The following is a 21345-nucleotide window of genomic DNA, read 5'->3' on the forward strand; positions in this document are numbered from 1 at the left end:
TGCTGAGTCTGCACTGCTCCTGAAGAGTTTTCCACATTGCTACTCTCCAAAGATCCTCCCCAAGGTGGTTTTTTTATGCTCAAGAGGAACTGACCTGTGACATTTTGTTACACTGATTACACTGATAAGGTTTTTCATGAGTGTGAGTGATGAGGTGTTTCAAAAGAATTGTGTTTTCACTGAAAGCTCTCCCACACTCTATGTTCAAAGGGCTGTTCCTTTGTGCATTCTCCTGTGCCCACTGAGACTGATGTGATGCATGAAGCTTTTCCCACACTGTTCACATCATGTTCTTTTGCTTCTGACCCCTGGGGGAGTTTCAGACTGGAGTTCACCACATGCAAGTCAGGTCCCTTACCACCTCTATTATCTCTCCAGCCTGTGCAAAATCATTTTTTTTAACACGTAGAACACATAGGACTGCAGAGATGGTTCAAAGGGCTGGAACATGTTTTGCATGGCAGAATCTGGGGTTACATCCCCGGCACCATATGATCCCTCAAAACTCCCCAGCTACCACATGGTGTAGCATTGTTTGGGCAGGTAAAAGAGGAAGCCTCAGATTTCTCCTTGCCAGCTGTTTGGAGCTGTCCCATTTTTGACTACCCCCATCCTATATTTTTAACATTCCAGTGAACTCTAGGCTCTTTCTAATGAATGGAATTGTTAACTTTCATTAGAAAGGTTATAGATTCTACCCCAAGCCTTAGGCCTATCAAAGCTAAGAGACAATGGGCAATACCTGAAGTCAAGTAGCCAAAATATCAGGAAGCCAGACCCCAGCTGGGGAGATTCTTTCCTTTTGTTTTCCCTTTTTGGGTCACACCCAGCGATGCACAGGAGTTACTCCTGGTTCATGCACTCAGGAATTAGTCCTGGCCATGCTTGGGGGACCATATGGGATGCTGGGAATCGAACCCGGGTCGGCAGCATGCAAGGCAAACGCCCTACCCACTGTGTTATCACTCCAGCCCCGAGATTCTTTCCTTTTTGACTTTCCAATATACTATTTGTTGTTGTTTTTATTTTGGGGCCACACCCAGTGGTTCCTGGTTCTGGAATCACTTACCAGGGATCACTCCTGGTAAGTTCAAGGAATCCTATGCAGTACTGAGGATCGAACCTGGGTCAGCCACATGCAAGGCAGATGCCCTACCTGCTATACTATTGCTCCAGCCCTTTTCCAATAAACTTGTCTATCTTCAAACACTGAGTCTGAACATCTTTATTACCCACTATTTTCATTCTTGACAATATAAAGTACCATTAGTCTCTCTTGCAGCCACAATTGCTCATAAGTGACTGAACCACACTATGTAGCAGAAATGGACTTTCCAACAAGTATGAGAAACCCAAAGTCTCAGGTTCTCCTAGAATCCCAGAGACTCAAACCCAGAATCTCCTGGGATCCTGTTTATAAGTCAGGCACTTTAGCCAACTAAGCCAACTAAGTCAAATTATGATTGGTAATATATATATATATATGGGTATCCATATATATATGTATCACAGTCACAGTCCTCCCATTGTTCATCGATTTGCTCGAGCGGGTCCAGTAACGTCTCAATCATGAGACTTGTTGTTACTGTGTTTGGCATATCGAATACGTCACGGGTAGCTTGCCAGGCTCTACCTTGTGGGCAAGATACTCTTGGTAGCTTGCCAGGCTCTCCGAGAGGGGCAGAGGAGTCAAACTTGAGTCGGCCATGTTGGCTGCATACAAGGCAAACACCTTACCGCTGTGCTATCACTCCAGCCATATATATATATATATATATATATATATATATATATATATATATATCCATAAGATGGAATGCTAAGGAGACAGGCAACTCACTGCCTGTATTGATGAGGAAGTCACTGCACCATACATGAAATCATAAAGTCAGGTCCAGTCAGTAGAATAGGTTTGGCAAGTGTAAAACCAAACAGTAGGTTTCTGTGGGCTTGCCTCTGCAAAAAGCATACCTTGAAGATCAATACAAACCCTAATACAGTTGTGTGGGGAGCCAGAAGAGGGTGTTGTGGGTGGGAAGAGGGAAGACTTTCTCAGTATGCTACTCTTAGATTTCCATCTTTTTGAACGTGTGTAAATTCTCCTTATTTCATAGTACAAATATGCAAAAGCTTTCTCTCCTGGAGAAAGAAATAACAGTGTCAGAATTTCTTGCCCCCTAAAGCCTGTAACTAGTGGGAGGGAATGAACTTTCTTCTGAGTCACATTTGGAAGGCAGGAAGGAACCCGAAACAACCTGGATGAAAACCCAGAGTGTTCTAATCTGTAGCAAAGAAATTTGGCAGCGGTGGGATTCGAACCCACGCCCCCGAAGAGACTGGAGCCTTAATCCAGCGCCTTAGACCGCTCGGCCACGCTACCACATCTGGTGTGCGTTGTACCTCTCCCTAATGGAACACTTTTGCCACGTGTTTGTTCTCTTCTTCCGAACGTTTTGCTTTGCTTTTGTTTATCCTTTCGGATTCAGGAAACCCACACCTAGGTTCCTCCTCGCCACTCCCCCCGTCCGGAGCTGGAAAGCCGACCCACGTGGATTCACCGAGATCCAGAGCGTCCAATCTGTCCCCTGGGCTCCTTTCCAGCTCAGAGAAACTGCATCCCAGCTCTGGGCTTGGTGCGTCTGGGCTAGCGTGGAAGCCAAGCCCCGTGCAAACAGAGCGGCCCTTGGCTGCAAGTCTCCCCGGCCTTCGTTTACGAGGTTCAGGGCGGAGGTCAGTTTGCATTAGCTACGGGACCCCGAGTCTCTGGACGCTGCAATGTCTCGTCCCGCTGGCGCTGGGCCCTTAGGCACAAGCTCAGATTCCCTTTGGGGCGATCCAGGCAAGTGACTCGAGTTTACTGGGTCGCTCTTTCCTTCTGTGCAAAATGCGGACAATAATAAAACTTGCTCAGAGAAGGACTGCTTAGAAAAACAAACAAAAAGCCTGTGAGTTGTTATTTGCAGTCGCTGAACAAATTTTCGCGTCAAGTATTCAGTCTCTTAAATGATGCGGTATGAACTATTGTCCCGTTGGGCCGATAATGCAGCTGATAAAATTAAACAACGTATTGCGAGAAAGATAAATGATTATTTTTTTTCCCCTAACTTAATGCATGCCCACGAAAGGTTTTTAGACTCCAGTACAATTTCAGATTTAGGACGTTTTCCACTAAGCCGGGCTGTCTTTTTTTTTTCTTATTCTTTTAAATTTTTTTAAATTGACTCACTGTGAGTTAGACCCTTATAAAGCTGTTCATGATAAGGTTTCAGTCACCGGAGTTCCAACACCCATCCCTCCACCAGTGTCCCAGCTAAGCCGGCCTTCCCTTGAAGTCCCAGATGTGCATTTCCTGTCATCTTACCTTCTCTGTCCCCTCCCATCTTACCTGTGGCCCTGACAAGGGTCTTGGCACTCACAAACTCACTGTGTTCCTTTGTGTTGCAGGCTAGAGCTCTGCAAGCCACAGCGGCCCTTTAGACGTGGGCTGCGACGTGGGGCCACGTGAACTAGAGTGAACGGCAGCAAGAAGTGCTTCGTGGCGTTGTGGGACAATCTGCTGTCTCACGTTAAGAATAAAATTCTGAAATAATCGGTATCGGCTACTGTGACTTACACGGGGTTCCGGTAAACACAGAGCAGAGCCGACCTTTTGATTTTATAACTTACTGTAGAAAAAGTGAAAGTTTAACGCAAGCTTGGAAAGACTGGAACTGAGTCTTCTGCGGGGAGCTTGGAGCCTACGTGCCTTCTTAGCGCAGTAGGCAGCGCGTCAGTCTCATAATCTGAAGGTCCTGAGTTCGAGCCTCAGAGAGGGCAGAGAGTTTTGTGCAAAACTTTCATTAAAGAGAAAAGCGTTTCCACACAGGAAATTAATTAACCTTCTCAATTCCTGGTCTCAATACTATTCGCAAACCTCACTTGTAGCCATTTGCCTTTGACTGCAAATTTTCTACATGTCTCTGTGTGTGAGATCATCTTTTGCTGCCCAAAAAATTGAGTCTCTTAAACCTGACCAAATTTCATTATTCCGAAGTCCTGGAGGTCAGAAAGCTGAAAAGCAGTTTTCAGAGTTAAAACCACAAGGTGGCAGCGTAGCCTTCTGAAGGCCATGGAGAGAATTCATTCCTTCCTTTTTCCAGCTTCTGGGTCTACCCTCCCCTTGCCTCAGATCACAAACACTCCAGCCTCTGCTTCTGTTCATCTCCTTCAACACTGACCCTCCTATTACCCATAGATGAGCACCCTAGGGAGCTTTGATCGCACCAGAATTTCCAATATAATCTTCCCAATTAATGATCCTGTCACTTAACACATCTGGGAAGACTCTGTAACACATCTGGGAAGAATCTTTGAAAGCAGCAAGGTAAGAAAAAAAAAAGGTAGCTTATATACAAAGGAAAGTCCATATAGTAAAAAATTCAAGGAAATGAACTGCTCACCCAGAATCTTCTTTTCAGCTACATTACTGTTCATATCTGAAGACCAGCTGCTGTGTCACAAGCAAGTGCCCTACCCATTGTACTATTGCTTGGCCCCAATTCCATCATTTCTTCACTTAATCACTTGATCGCTTAACTTCCCGTTAGTCGTCAATTTGCTCGAGCGGGCGCCAGTAACGTCTCCTTTTGTCCCTGTCGCATGCTAGTGTAGCCCAATGGCATCTCTTCGCTCCGGGAACATGAAGGGCCTCAAACAGATCGTTCATGATCTTGACGAAGAAGTCTGACCATCTGGTAGGTGGGCGGCCACGCGGTCGTTTGACATCCCATGGAATCCAGTCGGTAACAGCTCTAGTCCAGCGGTCGTCTTTAAATCTCATTACGTGACCAGTCCATCTGACACTACTTCCACTACCCAGCCGTCGCCACACTCCAGGACGCTTTCGTGGTCGCGCAACACATCCTAAGACACTAAATACCCATCTTCCGGAATTGTCGCACCATATTTGACAGGGTTCAAATACGGTAACACCTACAAGGGTGATTAGAGGTCACCCCCAAAGCCTCTATCCCTCTCGGAAAGACTGGCAAGCTACCGAGAGTATTCCGCCCGCACGGAAGAGCCTGGCAAGCTACCCGCTGTGTATTCGATATGCCAAGACCAGTAACTACAACTGGTCTCATTCGCCATCATTTCTTATAGCAATATAATATCCATTGTGTTTATATATATGTATATGTATATTGTATACATATATTACAGTTTACATGTATACGTACATATATATCACGGCAGAGCCTGGCAAACTATCCGTGACGTATTCGATATGCCAAAAACAGTAGCAATAAAGAGTCTCATTCCCCTGACCCTGAAAGAGCCTCCAATACGGCAGCATTGGGAAAGACGAGTAAGGAGAGGCTGCTAAGATTTCAGGGCTGAGACAAATGCAGACATTACTGGTGCCCACTCGAGTAAATCGATGAACAACGGGACGACATTGATGCAGTGATCTGAAGGGATAATACAGAGCTTCCTACAGCTTAGGGAATGCAGAACCTTGACACCAGTTTTGCAACAAGAATTAAAGGAGCTTCTTCAAAGGACAGGAGAAACTTCCAGCACGTGGCACTGAGTGTGGCACTCACTCATGATGTTTCTGGCTACTAGATTAAAAAAGGTATCTTTACTGCTAAATTATAAGGGATTTTATATATTTTAATAATGAATTTATGTTTCATTTACGTTAAATGTTCTATATCTGATCAGATTTGTCAGTTATTATCACAGCCATAGAGATTCTATCACGATCTTTTATTAATACAAAAGCTCAAGCCATATAGAAAGTCCATATTCATTTGTGTAGGATAAAAACACGTTTTTCCTTTTGAGGCCTATTCAGATTTTCTCTTGATTCTTTTCACTCAATAAATTTTACATTTGTAGTCTCTACCTATTTTCATTTAAAATGTAAAATGCACTGGCATAGAATTATTCGTAATATTAATTTTTTAAAATCATATACCTCAAAAAGGATAGGTTTTTTTTCAAAAAGGTTAGATTTTGAAAAAAATAATTTTATTGATTTACAATTTTGTGGAATTTCAGGAGATGAACTGTATTTATCTATTTGATAACTGTATTATCAGCACTTCCACAACACAAAAGAAAAGATCTCCCACATGTGGGATAAAATAGCAACTACTACAGGTCCTCGGAACTGGAGATGTTGTCTACAGAAGTGTCTTTGGGTGGAGAAGGAGCGCCCGGGAGAGAGCGGTCCCTGGTGATGGGTGTGATGTCGGAGAGACCCATGCATGCAAAGTGGGAGAAGCAGTATCGTAAAGCTCGGGGCTTCGATTAAAATGCTCAACCATTTCTTTAAAATTCTTCTCTTTTTGCAAAAGTAAGGAGCGCTTTGTCAGGTTAGTGGCTTGCAGGTTCTGCGGCTGTTTAAGCTCGGTGTAATTCTGGAGACCTAAAATGCTCTTGCCGCAGCCCTTACCTGGGGAAAAGAGAAGGCCCTACTGGGAGTCGAACCCAGGATCTCCTGTTTACGAGACAGGCGCTTTAACCAACTAAGCCATAGAGCCGTCCGGAAGCGGCGGCTGCCGCGGAATCTACCTCGTTTCCCTGGGCGAGGCCCCCCCCCCCTCCTGCCCACCCCTCCCATTTGCACCCCCAACCCCGAATTTGCAGGATCTAGGGTGATCGACAGCCGAGGGGAAACCAACGCAGCCCCGCCACGTGCCTCGATTCCTTCCGGGGTGCGGGAGAGGCGGGACCCGAGCCCCGAGGAGCCTCTGCGGAGTAGTGCGGGATGCGAGTGGGGTCGGGGACCCCCGAAATCTAATGAGGATGTGGGAAACGCACCCTGGGGCCCGGGGTTCCCCTCGTGCTGGGTCCTCGCCTGCTCCGGGGGCGCAGTTCCCCGCTCGGTGCTTGCACCCGGCAGGGACCCCCACCACCACTACCCCCTCCCCCGCTTCTCCCGGGGTCACCCCCACCTGGGCGGTCACCGGGCCGAGGCTTAGAGCAGGAGGAGGGCGGGGAGAGTGGGATGAGTGGGATGAGGGATGAGTGTGCGTGCACGGGGACCCCAGGACTGCAGGGGTGTTGGACGGGGCGACCGGGAACTGCACGCAGAGACTGAGGGCGCCCAGCCCTCCTGGAACCCGCACGACAATTCTTTCGGGGTCCCGGGGGACCTGAAGTTTCCCCTCCCCCCCAGCATCCCCAATAATGTCCACAGATCCCCGCCTGACTTTGGGACTGGGGCCGTGAACAGACTGAGCTAAAAGTGGGTGTGACCGCGCCGAGAGCACTGAAGAATTAGAGACTGAGTCTCGCGGCGGGAGCGGCTGAGGACAGGCGAGCACCTCTCGGGGAGTCCTCCAATAACGAACAGTTTGCAGAAGGTGACAGGGGCGCACAGTCGCCTCGCCCGGGTTTGCTTGGACGGGGCGCAGCTTTGGCAGCTCCAGTTTCCTTGGGTCCCACGAAACCGTCTCCCCTGGGAGCGAGCGCGGGGTCCCTCTGTGGGGACCCCCAGAGTCCACGTTTGCTGGACCCCAGTTAGCGAAAGCCTTCCCCTCCCCCCAAATCCTCATAAGGTTATTTGTTCTGCTGCCAACCCCCCTGCAAAATTCACTCCTGTGTCCCGGCCCCCAACTCTCTCAGTAACTGGACCCTAATCTCAGCCTCTGTTTACAGGAAACAGAAGCCAAACGGTCTAAGGGGAATGCGGAGTCTCTAGAGCAAGACATTTAATACCCAATCTGGGCCTTTGGCCATCCAGTCTCAGCTTGGTGGAATCCGGTGACCAGAGGTCCTTGGGGTCCAGCGACCACCACTGTCTATGCAGACCATGAGCAGATAGAGCGTCTACACGGTCACTGGCATGGGAGAGATAGCACAAAGAACTGGGGTGCGGGTTTTGCATATTGGAACCCTGAGTTTGATCCCTGATGCTGCATGAGATCTCTTGAGCACTGCTGGAAGCAAGCACTGATCTTGGAGTAGCCTCCTGGATGTGGCAAAAAAAAAAAAACCACACAATATAGTAACTGCCACAGGGGTGATGCTTTAGAGGTTCCCCCTCCAGGAACCGGCTGCTTAGCAAAGCTGGGAGTGAGGCGAAGGTCTGAATCCTGCTTCTGAGACTTTAGAGCTTTGGAAACTCTTAAAAAGCCTCGTCTGGCCCACAGCGATAGAACAGCAAGTCGGGCACTTGCCTTGCACCCAGCCTACCTGGGTTTGGTCCCTGCAGCCTGTATGGTTCCCAAACTCACCAGAAATGACCCCTGAGCAATGAGCACAGCCGAGTGTGGTCCAAAAGAACAACAACAAAAAAAAATCTTACACTGGAAGGGAAATGCAGTGGGTGCGTTAGATTCCCAGCTCTACCTAGGGTCTCCTGGGCACTGCCAGGAGCGAGGTCTGAGAACAGCTGGGGTGTGGCCAAAAAATGGGGGGAGGGCAGAAAAAGAACATTTTGTGCTCACTGTAAACCCTGAGCACAGTTGTGGCCCAACCCACCCTCCTCAAAACAGAACAAAAACACAGTGTGCTCAGCATCACCTTGGCGGTGCTAGATGCCTGGTCGGCGGGTCGGACATCTCTGGGAAGACCCGTCTCAGGCTCCTTTACTCTGGCATATCTACCCAGAAGGAAAATTTCTGCAGTAGTAGCAGTGCCCGTGATGGGGAGGAGGATGAGCACCATGACAGTGACAGGAAAGCTTTAGTTATTGTAAGAGACAAACAGTCCCAAGACCCTCCCCATGAGAGCAGGAATCAGGGTGACTCTCCACCCCTACCCCAAACCCTGGGGCCTATATGGGACTTTCTGTGGAGAGTAAGAACTGTTCTAGGGGTTGGTGAGGAGAGAAGAAACAGAAAAGTTTCTCTCTCTCTCTTTTATTTTTTTCTTTTTGGGTCACACCCGGAGATGCACAGGGGTTACTCCTGGCTCATACACTCAGAAATTACTCCTGGCAGTGCTCGGGGGACCATGTGGGACATATGGGATGCTGGAAATTGAACCCAGTTCGGCTGTGTGCAAGGCAAATGCCCTACCCGCTGTGCTATCACTCCAGCCCCCAAAAGTTTATCTCTTTATAAAGATTTTTGCATCATCACCTCATTCGTCATGGTCATCTTCAGAAAAACAAAATGCTGAAGCATTCGGTAAGGTGGTCAAGAGGGTAGGGGCAAAGTGAGAGAGAAAGAAGTAATTTGACTTCAAGGGCCACAGAGATAGTGCAGTGGGTAGGGCGCTGGTGGCCAGCCCGGGTTCAATCCCCAGCATCCATCCTGGTTCCTCCAAGCCCTACCAGGAAGAGTCCTGAGCACTGCCAGCGTGCCCTCCAGAGCCCCAACCCAGGGTGGAAATAAAGGGAAAAGAAGTAATCTGACTCCAGACACAATACGAAATCGGGAGCATCACAGGAAGTGCAGCTGCAACAGAGAGTTTTAATTTGAGACAGGGATCAGAGTTACGGGCACTCGGGGTGAGGCAAAAACTCCTCCTTGAGAACGAGGGGACATCAGTGCCAGGGTGCCGTGACCTGAATGCACAAAGGGACAGACACCGGGCAGGGGTCAGGGAGGGTCCAACCCCGAGGGGCTTGGGGACCCACCATCATGGAGATGTCCCTCCTTCCCTCTGAGGTGAGCTTTCTGCCCTCGTTTCCTCAAGAGAATCACACAGGAGAGTTGATCAAGGGTCCAGCAGTGCAGGACTTGGTGGCAGAGTCTGTGGGAGGCATCTTGAGCATCTGATTCCTTGGTTTTTTTGTTTTGTTTTTTAACTTTCAGCAAGGAGAAACTAGGGTTGGAGTTGCCTTTCTTAGCAACACAGGGTAGGGTGAGCATCTACCTTGAAAAAAGATTTTTCTTTGGAGTGGAGATCAAATTAGGGGGCGAGGGCAGGGGAAGTTGGATGTTGGGGGCCAAAGATTTGGTCTTTTGCTTTTCTTTCACCTTCAAACACACTCACATTTGCATCCGTGGGTGGTTCTGGGGGGTGTGCTACGCGGAGGGCTGGGGGAGGAAGGCAGAGCAAGGGGGACTCCCCTAAACCTGTTCTTCCTTGGAGGGGGGGCTCTGCTCTAGCAGAAAGAGGGGCGGGGCGGGGGTCTGGCTGGCTACTCAGTCCGCTTCAGGTACTCCAGGATGTCAGACTTGACGGTGCTCACGGGGGCCTGATGGAACCAGCGCATGACCGGCACACCGTCCGGCCCCACCAGGAACTTCTCGAAGTTCCAGCGAATGTCGTGGACCTTCATGGGCTGCCAGAAGAGGTGGTCCGGGGAGCCCAGAACATCAGAAGTCGGGGGGCAGGAGTTCTGGAGAGAGACACAAAGCACGGAAAGGCAACCTGATTTCTTTGCTCCTCCGTTTCCACACCGTTTGGGCTAGATTTCACTCTAAATTGAATCCCCGTTATTTTTCTCAGCATACATAAGCCAGTGTGTATCTGCCCCGGACAGACTCCCAGTGAACCGCAGACCTTTCTACACACCCAGCACTAACACAGCAGCTGCGATGCAAACAACTGAGTATCAGAGAACCAGGATGACTAGAAAACGGTTCTTTCCTCGCGTCTCCACCACCGCTGGGATTTACCCATGGCATGCCAGCAAAAGACCGTTTCCGCTAGTTAGTTAGAACGTTTCTATGGTTTGAGATGAGAGTGGGTGGGTGGGTGGGTGGTTTGAACATGACCTGGTGGTTCTCAGAGAACCAAACCAGGGTCTGCCGTGTGCAAGGTCAAGTACTTTAGCCCCTGTCCTATCTCTTGGGCCTCTGTAATCTTAGTTTTCTTGTCTAGAAAAAAAAGGTGGGGGGGGGGAGGCTCCATTTAAATTCAAGGTACCAGAAGAACTGCCTTTTGGTAGTTAATGTAGAATAACCAACAAATTCTTTTTGAAAATGTGAAAGTTAAGTCTACCCCACACTGAACTGGACGAGTATTACAGGGAGTGGCCTGGGGGTCTCCTGAGCATGGATTTTTTTAATTAAAAAAAAATAAAAAGAAGCTCATCATAGCTGTCCCATCAACAGTAGCAGACGGAGGCTGGGGGTGGGGAGGGCTCGCGGCTGAGTAGGCTTCACAGGCAGGAGTTTGGGCTTGAGCTCCTTGAGGCAAAAGCACCGTCAGAGGCGGCCCCCAGCACAGCTCGGTGTGACCCCAAAAAGTAACAGACTTTCAGTATTTTTTTATGCTTTTTGGGTCACACCTGGCGATGCACAGGGGTTACTCCTGGCTCTGCACTCAGGAGTTACTCCTGGCGGTGCTCAGGGGGCTATATGGGATGCTGGGAATCGAACCCCGATTGGCCGCGTGCAAGGCAAACGCCCTACCCGCTGTGCTATCTCTCCAGCCCCAGTATTTTATTTTATTTTATTTTTTTAATGTAGGAGTACTGCTATTTATTCAGCCACTGATTAGGCTGATTGAATTGGGCATGAACTCCACAATTTTCTGTATTTGAAGAATATAAAACTGAGAGCATCACCAGATTTAAGCAACATGATGACGATTTATATCCACCTAATATCAATATGAGGCTAAATGGTGGTATTTTATATTCAGTAAGTTAAACTTTGTTTTAAAAACACTCTCTACATTGTCTTTATTTTTGCAGTTTATTGTGGATGAGTCCAAGTGTTCTCTCTCTCTCTCTCTCTCTCTCTCTCTCTCTCTCTCTCTCTCTCTCTGTTTTACTGCACCCTACTGCACTCAGAGTTCACTCCTTGCTCTGTGCTTAAAAATCACTCTTGGCAATGCCAGGGATGGATCACATGCAAGGTCAGTGCTTAACTGGACCCTGCCCACGATTGGGTGAAAGTTTGAAAAAGACCTTGTTATTCTGAAGACCCCCATTTAGGAAACTTGGACTAAAAGATACTTGTGATTCCTCCATTCTAGTCTTCTGTGGCCCTAACATTCTGTGACTCCAGCATTTACCATCCACCACTCTACATGATCTATTTCTGTATCCCTGATAAGATACTATTTTCTTCAGGAAAGAGGCTCTGCCTTTTAATTATTTATTTGCTTGCTGGGGAGCACAGCACAGTTCCTTTTATATACTAGGGTATGACAAATGACTGCTAAATAAATTACTGTAGTTCATGTCAGAACTATGACACCACATGCTTCCCTACTTGAGACAAAGGTCTCACAACAGATATTGTCATAAACTTGAACTTATTTGAACATTTATTTGAAGTAGTCTAACCTCAGTCCTAGACACAAGCTCCATGCTTTCCTGACATCCCCTACTGGGCCAGTCCGAGGGAGGTTTCTGTTCACTTACCTTCAGGAAGGTAAAGATCTTCTGCTCTTTTTCTCCATTTACATCTCCTTTCTCAAAGAGTTGAAAGTTGGGGACAAATCCACCACCTGGACGTACATACCTACATAAAGCAGAATATTCCCAGGAACCAAGTTAAGACAAGATTAAATGGCAATGGCTGCCCACCTGCATTAGAAAGAAAGTTAGAGGTGAAGAGGAAGATGTGTTAGACAGGGGAGGTAGGAAAGAGTGGTCTCTGGGGACCAGGGCTTTATATATAGGCTTATGGGACCGGTAGAGAATTCTAAAAAAGTGGAAGGCCCCAAGCACAAAAACTTTACAAGTCTATAACTGTACCTCATGGTGTTTCAATAATAAAAAAAAAATTTAAAAATTAAATAAATAAATAGATAAATAAATAAATAAATAAAATAAGTGGAAGGCAAGGATAGCTCAAACGGCTGAAGTGTATGTTTTGCATGTGGGACCCCCAAGTTCAATTCCAACACTGTAGCATCCCCCAAGCCCCAAAGAGTGTATCCCCCCAAAAACTTTAAAGACAATAATTCAAAGTCAGAATTCCTGGTTCATTTGTTTCAAAAGCTGTCTCCTTGCTCCTGACCTTCTTCTCTGTAGGATTTTTCCTTGATCTCAGAGAACTCAAAGATAGTACACTTGAGTACCAGGAGGCTAAGATTGAATTCAAGGCATCACGGTGATGTTTTCAAACCTATTGATTTATGATTCACCCCAGATATTTCCAGAATGAGAGCCTCTCTAAGCAGAATGTGGGAGAGAAATATTGGTAGAGACTTCACAGCGACCCATACAGGCACTCACTTGAGCCCAGCAAGAATCTCTGAGTTCTTTCCGGGTTCTTGTTTTCCAAATTGATTGCAGGGAAAGCCCAAGAGAACAACACCCAAAGGCTTCAGCTCTTCCTGTAGTGCATTCAGTTCTGGAGGTGAAGATTGAGCAGCATGAATAGCCTGGCTAGCAGCCAAACTCTGACCGTAGTTAGAACACATGAAACTATCGTGAATTATTTCATTACTTATTAACTAATGGATAAAAGTGACTAACGTCATTCATGACATCTCCACCCCAGCTAAAGCATCTCTCAAAGGTCCCTGGCTGTCATATGGGGATTTACTTCTATCATATGGGGATTAGAATTTCAAGATATGGTGCTGGAGCGATAGTATGGCTGGTAGGATATTTGCCTCGCACGTGGCCAACCTGGGTTTGAGCCCTGGCATCCCATATGGTTCCAGAGCCAGGAATAACCCCTGAGCATCTTCAGGCGTGACCAAAAAATAAATAAATAAATCACTGTCACTGTATCACTGTCCTCCCGTTGTTCATCAATTTGCTCGAGCGGGCCCAGTAACGTCTCTATTGGAGACTTTGTGTTACTGTGTTTGGCATGTCACATACTTCACGGGGAGCTTGCCGGGCTCTGCCCTGCGGGCAAGATACTCTCGGTAGCTTGCCAGGCTCTCCGAGAGGGGCGGAGGAATCGAACTCGGGTCGGCCATGTTGGCTGCGTGCAAGGCAAATGCCCTACCACTGGGCTATCGCTCCAGCAAATAAATAAATAAATAAATCAAGATATGAAGGCAGGGAGCAAATGCAGGGGGTAAGGCACTTAAAGCGCATATGTTTGATCCCTGGCAGCACTGAACACAGAACTGGAAATAGCCCCTGAGTGCCACCCTGAGAGTGATTCAACATCCTCCCTGCCCACACAGGAAAGAATTGCAACATGTGAATTTTAGGGGGACATCAACATTCACATCATTACACCTGCTGAATGTCCACTTTAAATATCAACATTTTGTAAACCATATGTCTTATGAAATTGCAGTTTGCTTTACACTGAAACGATGTGTTTTATGAAAGGAGATAAAAAGAAGCTGAGACCGTAGCTTTGTAGAGAACACCTGTTCTGTCTAAAGTACCAAACATGGAACATCTTCCTGAGCGATCCTGCTGCTTCCTACCGGATATGCTCTCCCTCAAGACTTTGGGCTACAGGGACTGGAGCGATAGCACAGTGGGTAGGGCGTTTGCCTTGCACGCGGCCAGACTGGGTTCCATCCCCAGCATCCCATATGGTCCCCCACCCACCACCAGGAGTGATTCCTGAGTGCAGAACCAGGAGTAACCCCTGAGCATCACCGGGTGTGACCCAAAAAGCAAAAAATAAATAAAAAACATTTGGGCTACAAACTCAACAACTCCACCCTTACTGGTATGTTCCAGATGGTCTTTGACTAAATCTCTAGGAGAATTCTCAGATCTGCTGAAAATTCTGGCTTTTGAAGGAGTAGAGCAGAGGGAGAGGTTAGGGGTAGAATCACAGAATAACCACTTTTCCCTGCTCTCACATCTTAGCAAAATGCAGAGTTTCTGAGTGGGCACAGGTCCATCGGATGAAGCTCATCCCCAAGGAATTGGAACATGAGTTCTCACCAACATACTGAGCTGTCAAGCCTCAGAAGGTGGCCACGTTGAAGAAGAGGACGTGCTGGCCCGCGTACTGCTTGAACTGGATATACTCCTCACCGTTGAGGGTGAGTGCCCCGTATTCATAGATGGTGCCCGTCACCCCCTCATAGCAATCCACCTGGAATGGAATGAAAATAACCCTAAGAAAAACATCCGTGGAGTTTTTCAAAGGTATCAAAGAACTCCCTGGCTATGCCCCCAAGCTCTTAAGAATTAGAGAGATTGTGTCAAGTAATGATTTGAGTCATGGCTGTTGCCACAGCTAGAAAATGTCTTCTCACGTAAAATCCTTTGGAGTGTGGTGAGCAAGCACTTCAGAATGTTCTCCTTATTTCTGGAAGAGTCCAACCATTTATTTTGTTCGTTCTTTGGGTTATACCCAACTGTGTTCAGGAGTCAGTCCTGGCTTCACTCTGGTGATCAGATGTGGTGTGCAGGATAGACCTGCAGTTGGCCTCATGCAAGGGAAGCGCTTTAACGCCTGTCCAAACTCTCTGGCCCCAGATTCATACACAGTATCTCCATGTTCCTACATCATGCTCTCTTCCACAGCCCAAAACTCACTTCTGGTCCTTCCAGCCCTTCTCAAGCACTCTGTTTGTTTTTGTTATGGGGTTGCACTGGCAGTGCTCAGGGCTTGCCCCTGTACTCAGGGATCACTCTTATCAAGTTCAACAACCATATGGGATGCCAGAACTAACCATTGCAAACACCCTATCTGCTATTTTATCGTTCTGACCAGGTTCTCGAGTAATCTCAACAGAATTTCTAGTTTCTTGCAGCAGAAATAAACTTTACATGTATTTCTCATCCATATCTTCTTACACTGTAATCCTCCCAGGCCCCAAATTTAGCTCCTCCTGAGGCTGACACCCACATGTGTTTTGCCAATATCAGTACTTACTATTACGTACAAAACCTCACTCCTTTTTTTTTTGGGGGGGGGGGGGGGGCTGGGGCAGCACACCCAGCAGTGTTCAGCTGTTATTACTCCTATCTCTGCACTCAAGTATCACTCATAGCAGTGCTTGGGGGACTGTGTAGGATGCCAGAGATTGTACCCAGGTCAGTCACATGCAAGGCAAGGGCTAACTCTGGGGTCTTCTCAGATTCAAGGCAGGCAGCCATGTCAACTCATCAGCCCAGTCCTTCAGATCCTGAAGTTTCTGGACCATGCGGCCGCATATGTGACTGCACAACACCTCCAAACTCCACAATACTGAAATTTCATTATGAGCACCCCAAATTAGGGGCTGGAGCGATAGTACAGAGGGTAGGGCATTTGCCTTGCACGTGGCCGACCCAGGTTCAATTCCCAGCATCCCATATGGTCCCCCAACCACCGCCAGGAGTAATTCCTGAGTGCAGAGCCAGGAGTAACCCCTGTGCATAGCCAGGTGTGACCCAAAACGAAAAAAAAAAAAGAGCACACCAAATTAGACAGGAAAGTAAAATAGAAGCCAACTAAACTCAGCAAACAAAAACAATAACACAGAAGGCTCAACTAGCAATAGACATCTTAGTAAATCCTCAAAGACAACAACCCAGTGATGAGATATAATAATTTTCACAAGTTTTCTATTACTAAAGTATTTTTGATAATCCATTTAGCCCCTTAGTTGTAACCAGAAATAGGAAATAAGTTATTGTGTGTCTGCTAAGGAGCAGGGTTGGGAAAATGGGAAAAGTGGAAAAGAAGGCCACTCTGGTGGTGGGATTGGTGTTAGAATACTGAAAGCCCATCACAACTATATTATATTTGTAAACCGTGGTGTTTGAAGAAAGTATTTTTTTAAAAGCTCATTCTTGACACACTCCTCTCATGCCCAAATTTGGGAGAAACAGCTTGGACTACTCATTGATTTGAGATTACAGAATAGGAAGCCAAAGAAAGAGACTCCCTCCCCAGAAGCAAGCCCAGGGGAGGCAGGGCCTGGAAGAGATCTCAGGACATGAGGAGAAAAACGACAGAGTTTCTGGGTAATTTAAAAGGAAGAGAGAAGCCAGCAGGCAATGTAAGCCTGTTCATTCACCTGTGCACCTCTTATCAGGGTGTGAGGTGTACTGTCTCCTTGACAAGCCCTGGACAGAAGAAAGCCAAGCCTGACCCGTGTCCAGGAATCGACAGACACATGTGCACATTCAAGAATCCATACATGGGAACATTAGCCCAAGAGAACCACTTTGGGTGGTTGGGGGAGGGGAGCTCACCTACGGCCGCACCTCCGAATTCCTCCATGCGCTCTCAGCTCTGGGTTAACAATTTCTAGCATTTGCCTTTCTTGATACTTAAATACCAAACCACAGAAACCCTGGGATGGGGACACCACGTGTGTGTGTCTGCCCTGTCCTTGCCTTCCTGTTACCTCCTGCTGGGTCCCCTACCTGGCTATCACCCTGTGAAGTGAGGCAGAAAACCCCAAGAACACTGCAGGTTTGATGAGTTCTGACTTTCTGGCTCACCTTTCAGTTCCGTTCCAGTTTGCTGAGGGCTATTTGGGGGAGGAGGCCACAAAACAGCTTTTATGCTTAGCGTTGAGTTTCTCCAACAAATTCCACCCTCACCAGGGAGCTATGACTGACGAAGACCCAGGTGCTGCCTTGCATTCTTTCATAACCGGAAACGGATGTTCAACAACCTAGAACATTCTTTTCTTGGGGGAGAGGGGGCGCACCACACACCTGGAGATGCTCAGCGGTTACTCGCGGCTTTGCCCTCAGGAGTCACCCTAGGCAGTGCTCATAGGGGGATCATATGGGCTGCCCAGGATTGAACCCAGGCCAGCTGCCTGCAAAGCAAGCACCTTACCCACTGTACTATTTCTCCGGCCCCCTGTCTAGGACATTTTATTGTTCTATTGTTTGTTTTTTATTTTTTAAGCCACACTCAGCAGTGCTCAGGGCTTACTCCTGGTGCTGTGCTCAGGGATCACACCTGGTGGTACTCAGTACTACACCCCAACAGGTGCCAGGGATTGATCCTTGTGCAAGGCAAGTGCTTCAGCCCCTGTACACAGGCCCAGGGCAGTTGAAAGCATCATCTATTTCACACAACCCAGTAACTGGGCAGTGGTCTGAGGAGACTCCATCCCCAGCACATATTAGCTGGGAGCATGTCAGAAAGGGGGGCAAATTCCTAGACACCCCAAAGATCTACTGAATCCAAAACCTGGGCCAGGGGACCCAGCAATCTTGTTCTCACAAGCCCTCCAGGTAATGATTAGGAGCCGGAAAACTGAGAAAGGCTGGATTCACTCTACCTTTGACAAGGGAGAGAAAGCGCTGGTGAGAGATTCGAACCCTGAAGGCTGGACCCTGTTACCTCCCCACCCCCAACACACGGGGTCTTCATAGGATGCTCCCCCCGGCATCCGAGGAAGGGACAGATCTGAAGGGCTGGAGGGGGGGGGGGGAAGAACAGCATCAAGACTTCAGAGCGAGTCCTTGTCCCCTAAAATCAAACCGACCCAGGCCCCAACTTAAGGACCTCTCTGTGCCCCGATAAACTTCTGTCCCTGGAACTCTTCTGAGCACGTTCAGCACCGTTGGCTTTTCCTCCTCCCCTGGGGTTCCAGCCTGCCCAAGAGCGTCCTGCCACTTGCTCGGTTTCCCCTTTTCCCGGGCCCCCCAAGGTTGCCCCAAGGTCCAGGTCTAGTCGAGGGGCCGGGCGGGGGTCCAGCCAGGAGTCCGGCCGCCTTCCAGGGAGGGAAGAATGCCCGGGGATGGGGGAGGGGAGCTTCTCCCCAGGGGCGGGGCAGGGTCCGGGCACGTGTTTGCTGGAGCTGGGCTGGCGGCTGGGGTTCTGGGGTCAGGCCAAGCGAGACCCCCTGCCAGCCCCCCACCCGCGGGACGCTGACCTTCATCGGCTGCTGCTGCGGCTGCCGGACCGCCTGGGTCAAGCCCGCGAGGAGGAGCGCGACGAGCCCAGAGGCCCAGGGTCGTACCATGGTCCGGCTGGGGAGTCCCGAGGGTCACTCTGAGCGCCCCGGGGTGCTGATGAACCCCTGGGGGGTACCGCCCACAACGCGCCCTCCAATCGCTGCGCCGCACTCACGACGCGCCCCTAACCCTCCCCGCCCCCTAATCCTCCTGCTGCCGCCCATCAGCCCAGCCCCCCGCTCTGCCCCCTCCCGGACCTGCCAGCACTCCGACCCACCCCCCACCCGGAGCCGAAACCCCACCCCGACCTGGTCCCCACCCGGACCTGTTCGCCCCCCCCTCCCCCCCGCCCCGCGCGCTGGACCACCGGTTGCAGGCGGGGTGGGAGTGATGCTTTGGGTTTTGTCCAATTTTATCTCATCATCATCATCACCATCATCATCGTCATTATCACTTTCTCGGCCCCTCCCAGTGACCGGCAGTTCCCAGATGCGGATCCCCCAGGAGTGCAAACCGCCCCCCCCATCCGGGTCCGCTTTTGAAACAGGGTCGCGCACGCCCCCCTCCCGCGCAGCCGGGACTTGGAGCGGGCTTTGCTAGTCCGACGGCTCTTTAGGGTGGCACGAGTCGCCTCCAACCGTGCTCGCTCAGCCAGCACGTTGCAGTTCCTACACAACAAACGCACTTTGCACTTAGCTGGCCCAGCGGTCTCTGCACCCGGAGCCCGGCTTGTTGCAACAGGAGCGCTACGGAAGGGGCGCGCGCGTTGGCAACGGAGCTGGGGACGGTCTTGCGCGCGGGTCCCGGGCTCTGAAAGGGACCGTGGTCTCCCGGAGGCCCTAGTGAGACCCTGGTGAGACGCTGACCAGAGGGCTGTCTGCAGGAGTTTTCCATTTCCGCTTCCCTCCTATTGACTGGATGAGAACGTCTCCCCCCACTTCTAAGCTGCTTTTCAGGTTCGCACAAAAAGGCTTTCTCTGGGGTTGGCGAGGATTGGATTCTCGCTCTCTCCCTCGCAAGGCAAGGCTCCTTATCTCCGATTTCTGATCTCAGAGGCCTGAGCCCTGACTAAAACCGGATCCGGCAGCCGGTCCCCTGTGCAGCCACGCGGAAAGCGCCCTTCCTTCTTCGGGCACAGCCCACACACGTTCCCATCTCTGGCCTGTTACCATTGCCAGCTCAAAGCTCAGTGTCACTTAGACTAGGACTCAGTCTTTGGAGTTTTTTTTTTTTAACCCCTTTGGAGGACCGATCCGCTTCCTTGTCTCTGGAAGTGTGAATATCTATGTGTCTTAATTTTCCATCTTTGTGACACTTGGGTAACTTCCTGGATGTTGTGAGTACAAAATAGGTTCATATTTGGACAGGAGAAACAGTAGGGGGGGGGTAGGACGCTTGCCTTGTGTGTGGCTTATCCAAGTTCCAACCCAAGCCCACTAATGGTCACTATTGAACACAGAGCTAGGAATAGTCCCTGAGCAATTGAGGCATTGCTGAGAATTGCCCCAAGTGTGCACCCCAGCCTCCCACACTCCCCCCCCCATCAATAATCACAGATAGAAGAAGGAGGAGGAGGAGGAGGAGGTGGAGGAGGAGGAGGAGGAGGAGAAGGAGGAGGAGGAGGAGGAGAAGGAGGAGGAGGAGGAAAAAGAAGAAGAAGAAGAAGAAGAAGAAGAAGAAGAAGAAGAAGAAGAAGAAGAAGAAGAAGAAGAAGAAGAAGAAGAAGAAGAAGAAGAAGAAGAAGAAGAAGAAGAAGAAGAAGAAGAGAACTCGATCAGGCACATCTAGGAACTTAAAAAAAAAAACCATCACCCAAATAACCAGAAGGTTAGTACTTTGTCCCCCTCCTAAACAAGAATATGATCAGAGATCACAACTAGGTAATTTCACAGTGTTATAGACCCATTATTTGTCAACCTGAAATTCACAGTCAAGTGCGTTCTGATCCAAAATCCCAACTCTGAAATAATGGCTGTTCAAAGAGATGAGATTTTAATCTCTGGGACCTGTGAATGTTATCTTCTGTGGCAAAGATGGGAAGGTGCGATTAAGGCTCTTGATCCCTCCCAGAGATTAGCCTGGATTATCTGGGTGAGGACTGAGTTCTATCAAGAGGGATTTACACAGGAAATAGGTGGTTAAGGAATCTAGAGGCTGGGGGGACCCTACGGGGGTGCTGAGGAGCAAACCTGGGTCGGCCGCATGCAAGGAGAGCCCCCTACCCACTGTGCTCTCTCCAGCCCCCTACTTTGGTGATTTCTGATGCAATTTCCTCTCTAATTGTGCAAACTGAGCTCCGTAGAGTTATTTCCCCCATTGGGCCATACCCTAGAATGGTGGGTAACGGTTTACAGTCTGTATTAGTGATATGGAGCAATTTCTTCTCTCCCTGGAAACAGCAGGGCCTAGAGACCCGAGAACTAAGCAGGCAGGCAGCTGACTTTGGATGGCATTGGGAACGTCCTTGGTTTATGTGGGAGCCTGGTTCTCTCCCGATCCCCTGCCCTGGTACTAAGACAGGAGCAATAGATAAGAAAGCTAGCTAGGAAAGAACACACCATTCTTCCCCTCTTCCCCCTTCCCAGTTTCCAAGAATCCAGGTTCTTCCGGGAGCAGATTGGGGGAGGAGGCCTTAGCATCAGTAACACACCTTCAGAAAGTATGTGGCAGGCCCAGATGCCTCCGTGAAAGCCCAGGGACCTGTGCAGATGACA

The 21345-nt window shown here is 49.0% G+C and overlaps 1 protein-coding gene and 3 non-coding genes across 4 annotated transcripts; 1 reads left to right on the top strand and 3 right to left on the bottom strand.

The window, feature by feature from the left end:
- Positions 1–2298: 2298 nt before the first annotated feature.
- On the bottom strand, positions 2299–2380 carry TRNAL-AAG (transfer RNA leucine (anticodon AAG)). Its single transcript has one exon. It is a non-coding gene; the product is annotated as a tRNA-Leu (tRNA).
- A 1363-nt stretch (positions 2381–3743) lies between these two features.
- On the top strand, positions 3744–3816 carry TRNAM-CAU (transfer RNA methionine (anticodon CAU)). The gene has a single exon. It is a non-coding gene; the product is annotated as a tRNA-Met (tRNA).
- Positions 3817–6456: 2640 nt separating this feature from the next.
- TRNAT-CGU (transfer RNA threonine (anticodon CGU)) lies at positions 6457–6530 on the bottom strand. The gene has a single exon. It is a non-coding gene; the product is annotated as a tRNA-Thr (tRNA).
- Positions 6531–10040: 3510 nt separating this feature from the next.
- On the bottom strand, positions 10041–18699 carry GPX6 (glutathione peroxidase 6). The gene is made up of 5 exons (XM_056132175.1): positions 18610–18699; positions 14717–14870; positions 13082–13199; positions 12263–12362; positions 10041–10285 (listed from the first exon to the last, which is right to left on the bottom strand). The coding sequence occupies exons 1-5, from the start codon at positions 18697–18699 to the stop codon at positions 10085–10087; spliced, it is 663 nt and encodes a 220-aa protein (XP_055988150.1). The 3' UTR covers positions 10041–10084.
- Positions 18700–21345: the final 2646 nt, after the last annotated feature.

The sequence above is a fragment of the Sorex fumeus genome, unplaced genomic scaffold (genome assembly GCF_029834395.1).
Source record: "Sorex fumeus unplaced genomic scaffold, SorFum_2.1 ptg000094l, whole genome shotgun sequence".
NCBI lineage: Eukaryota > Metazoa > Chordata > Mammalia > Eulipotyphla > Soricidae > Sorex > Sorex fumeus.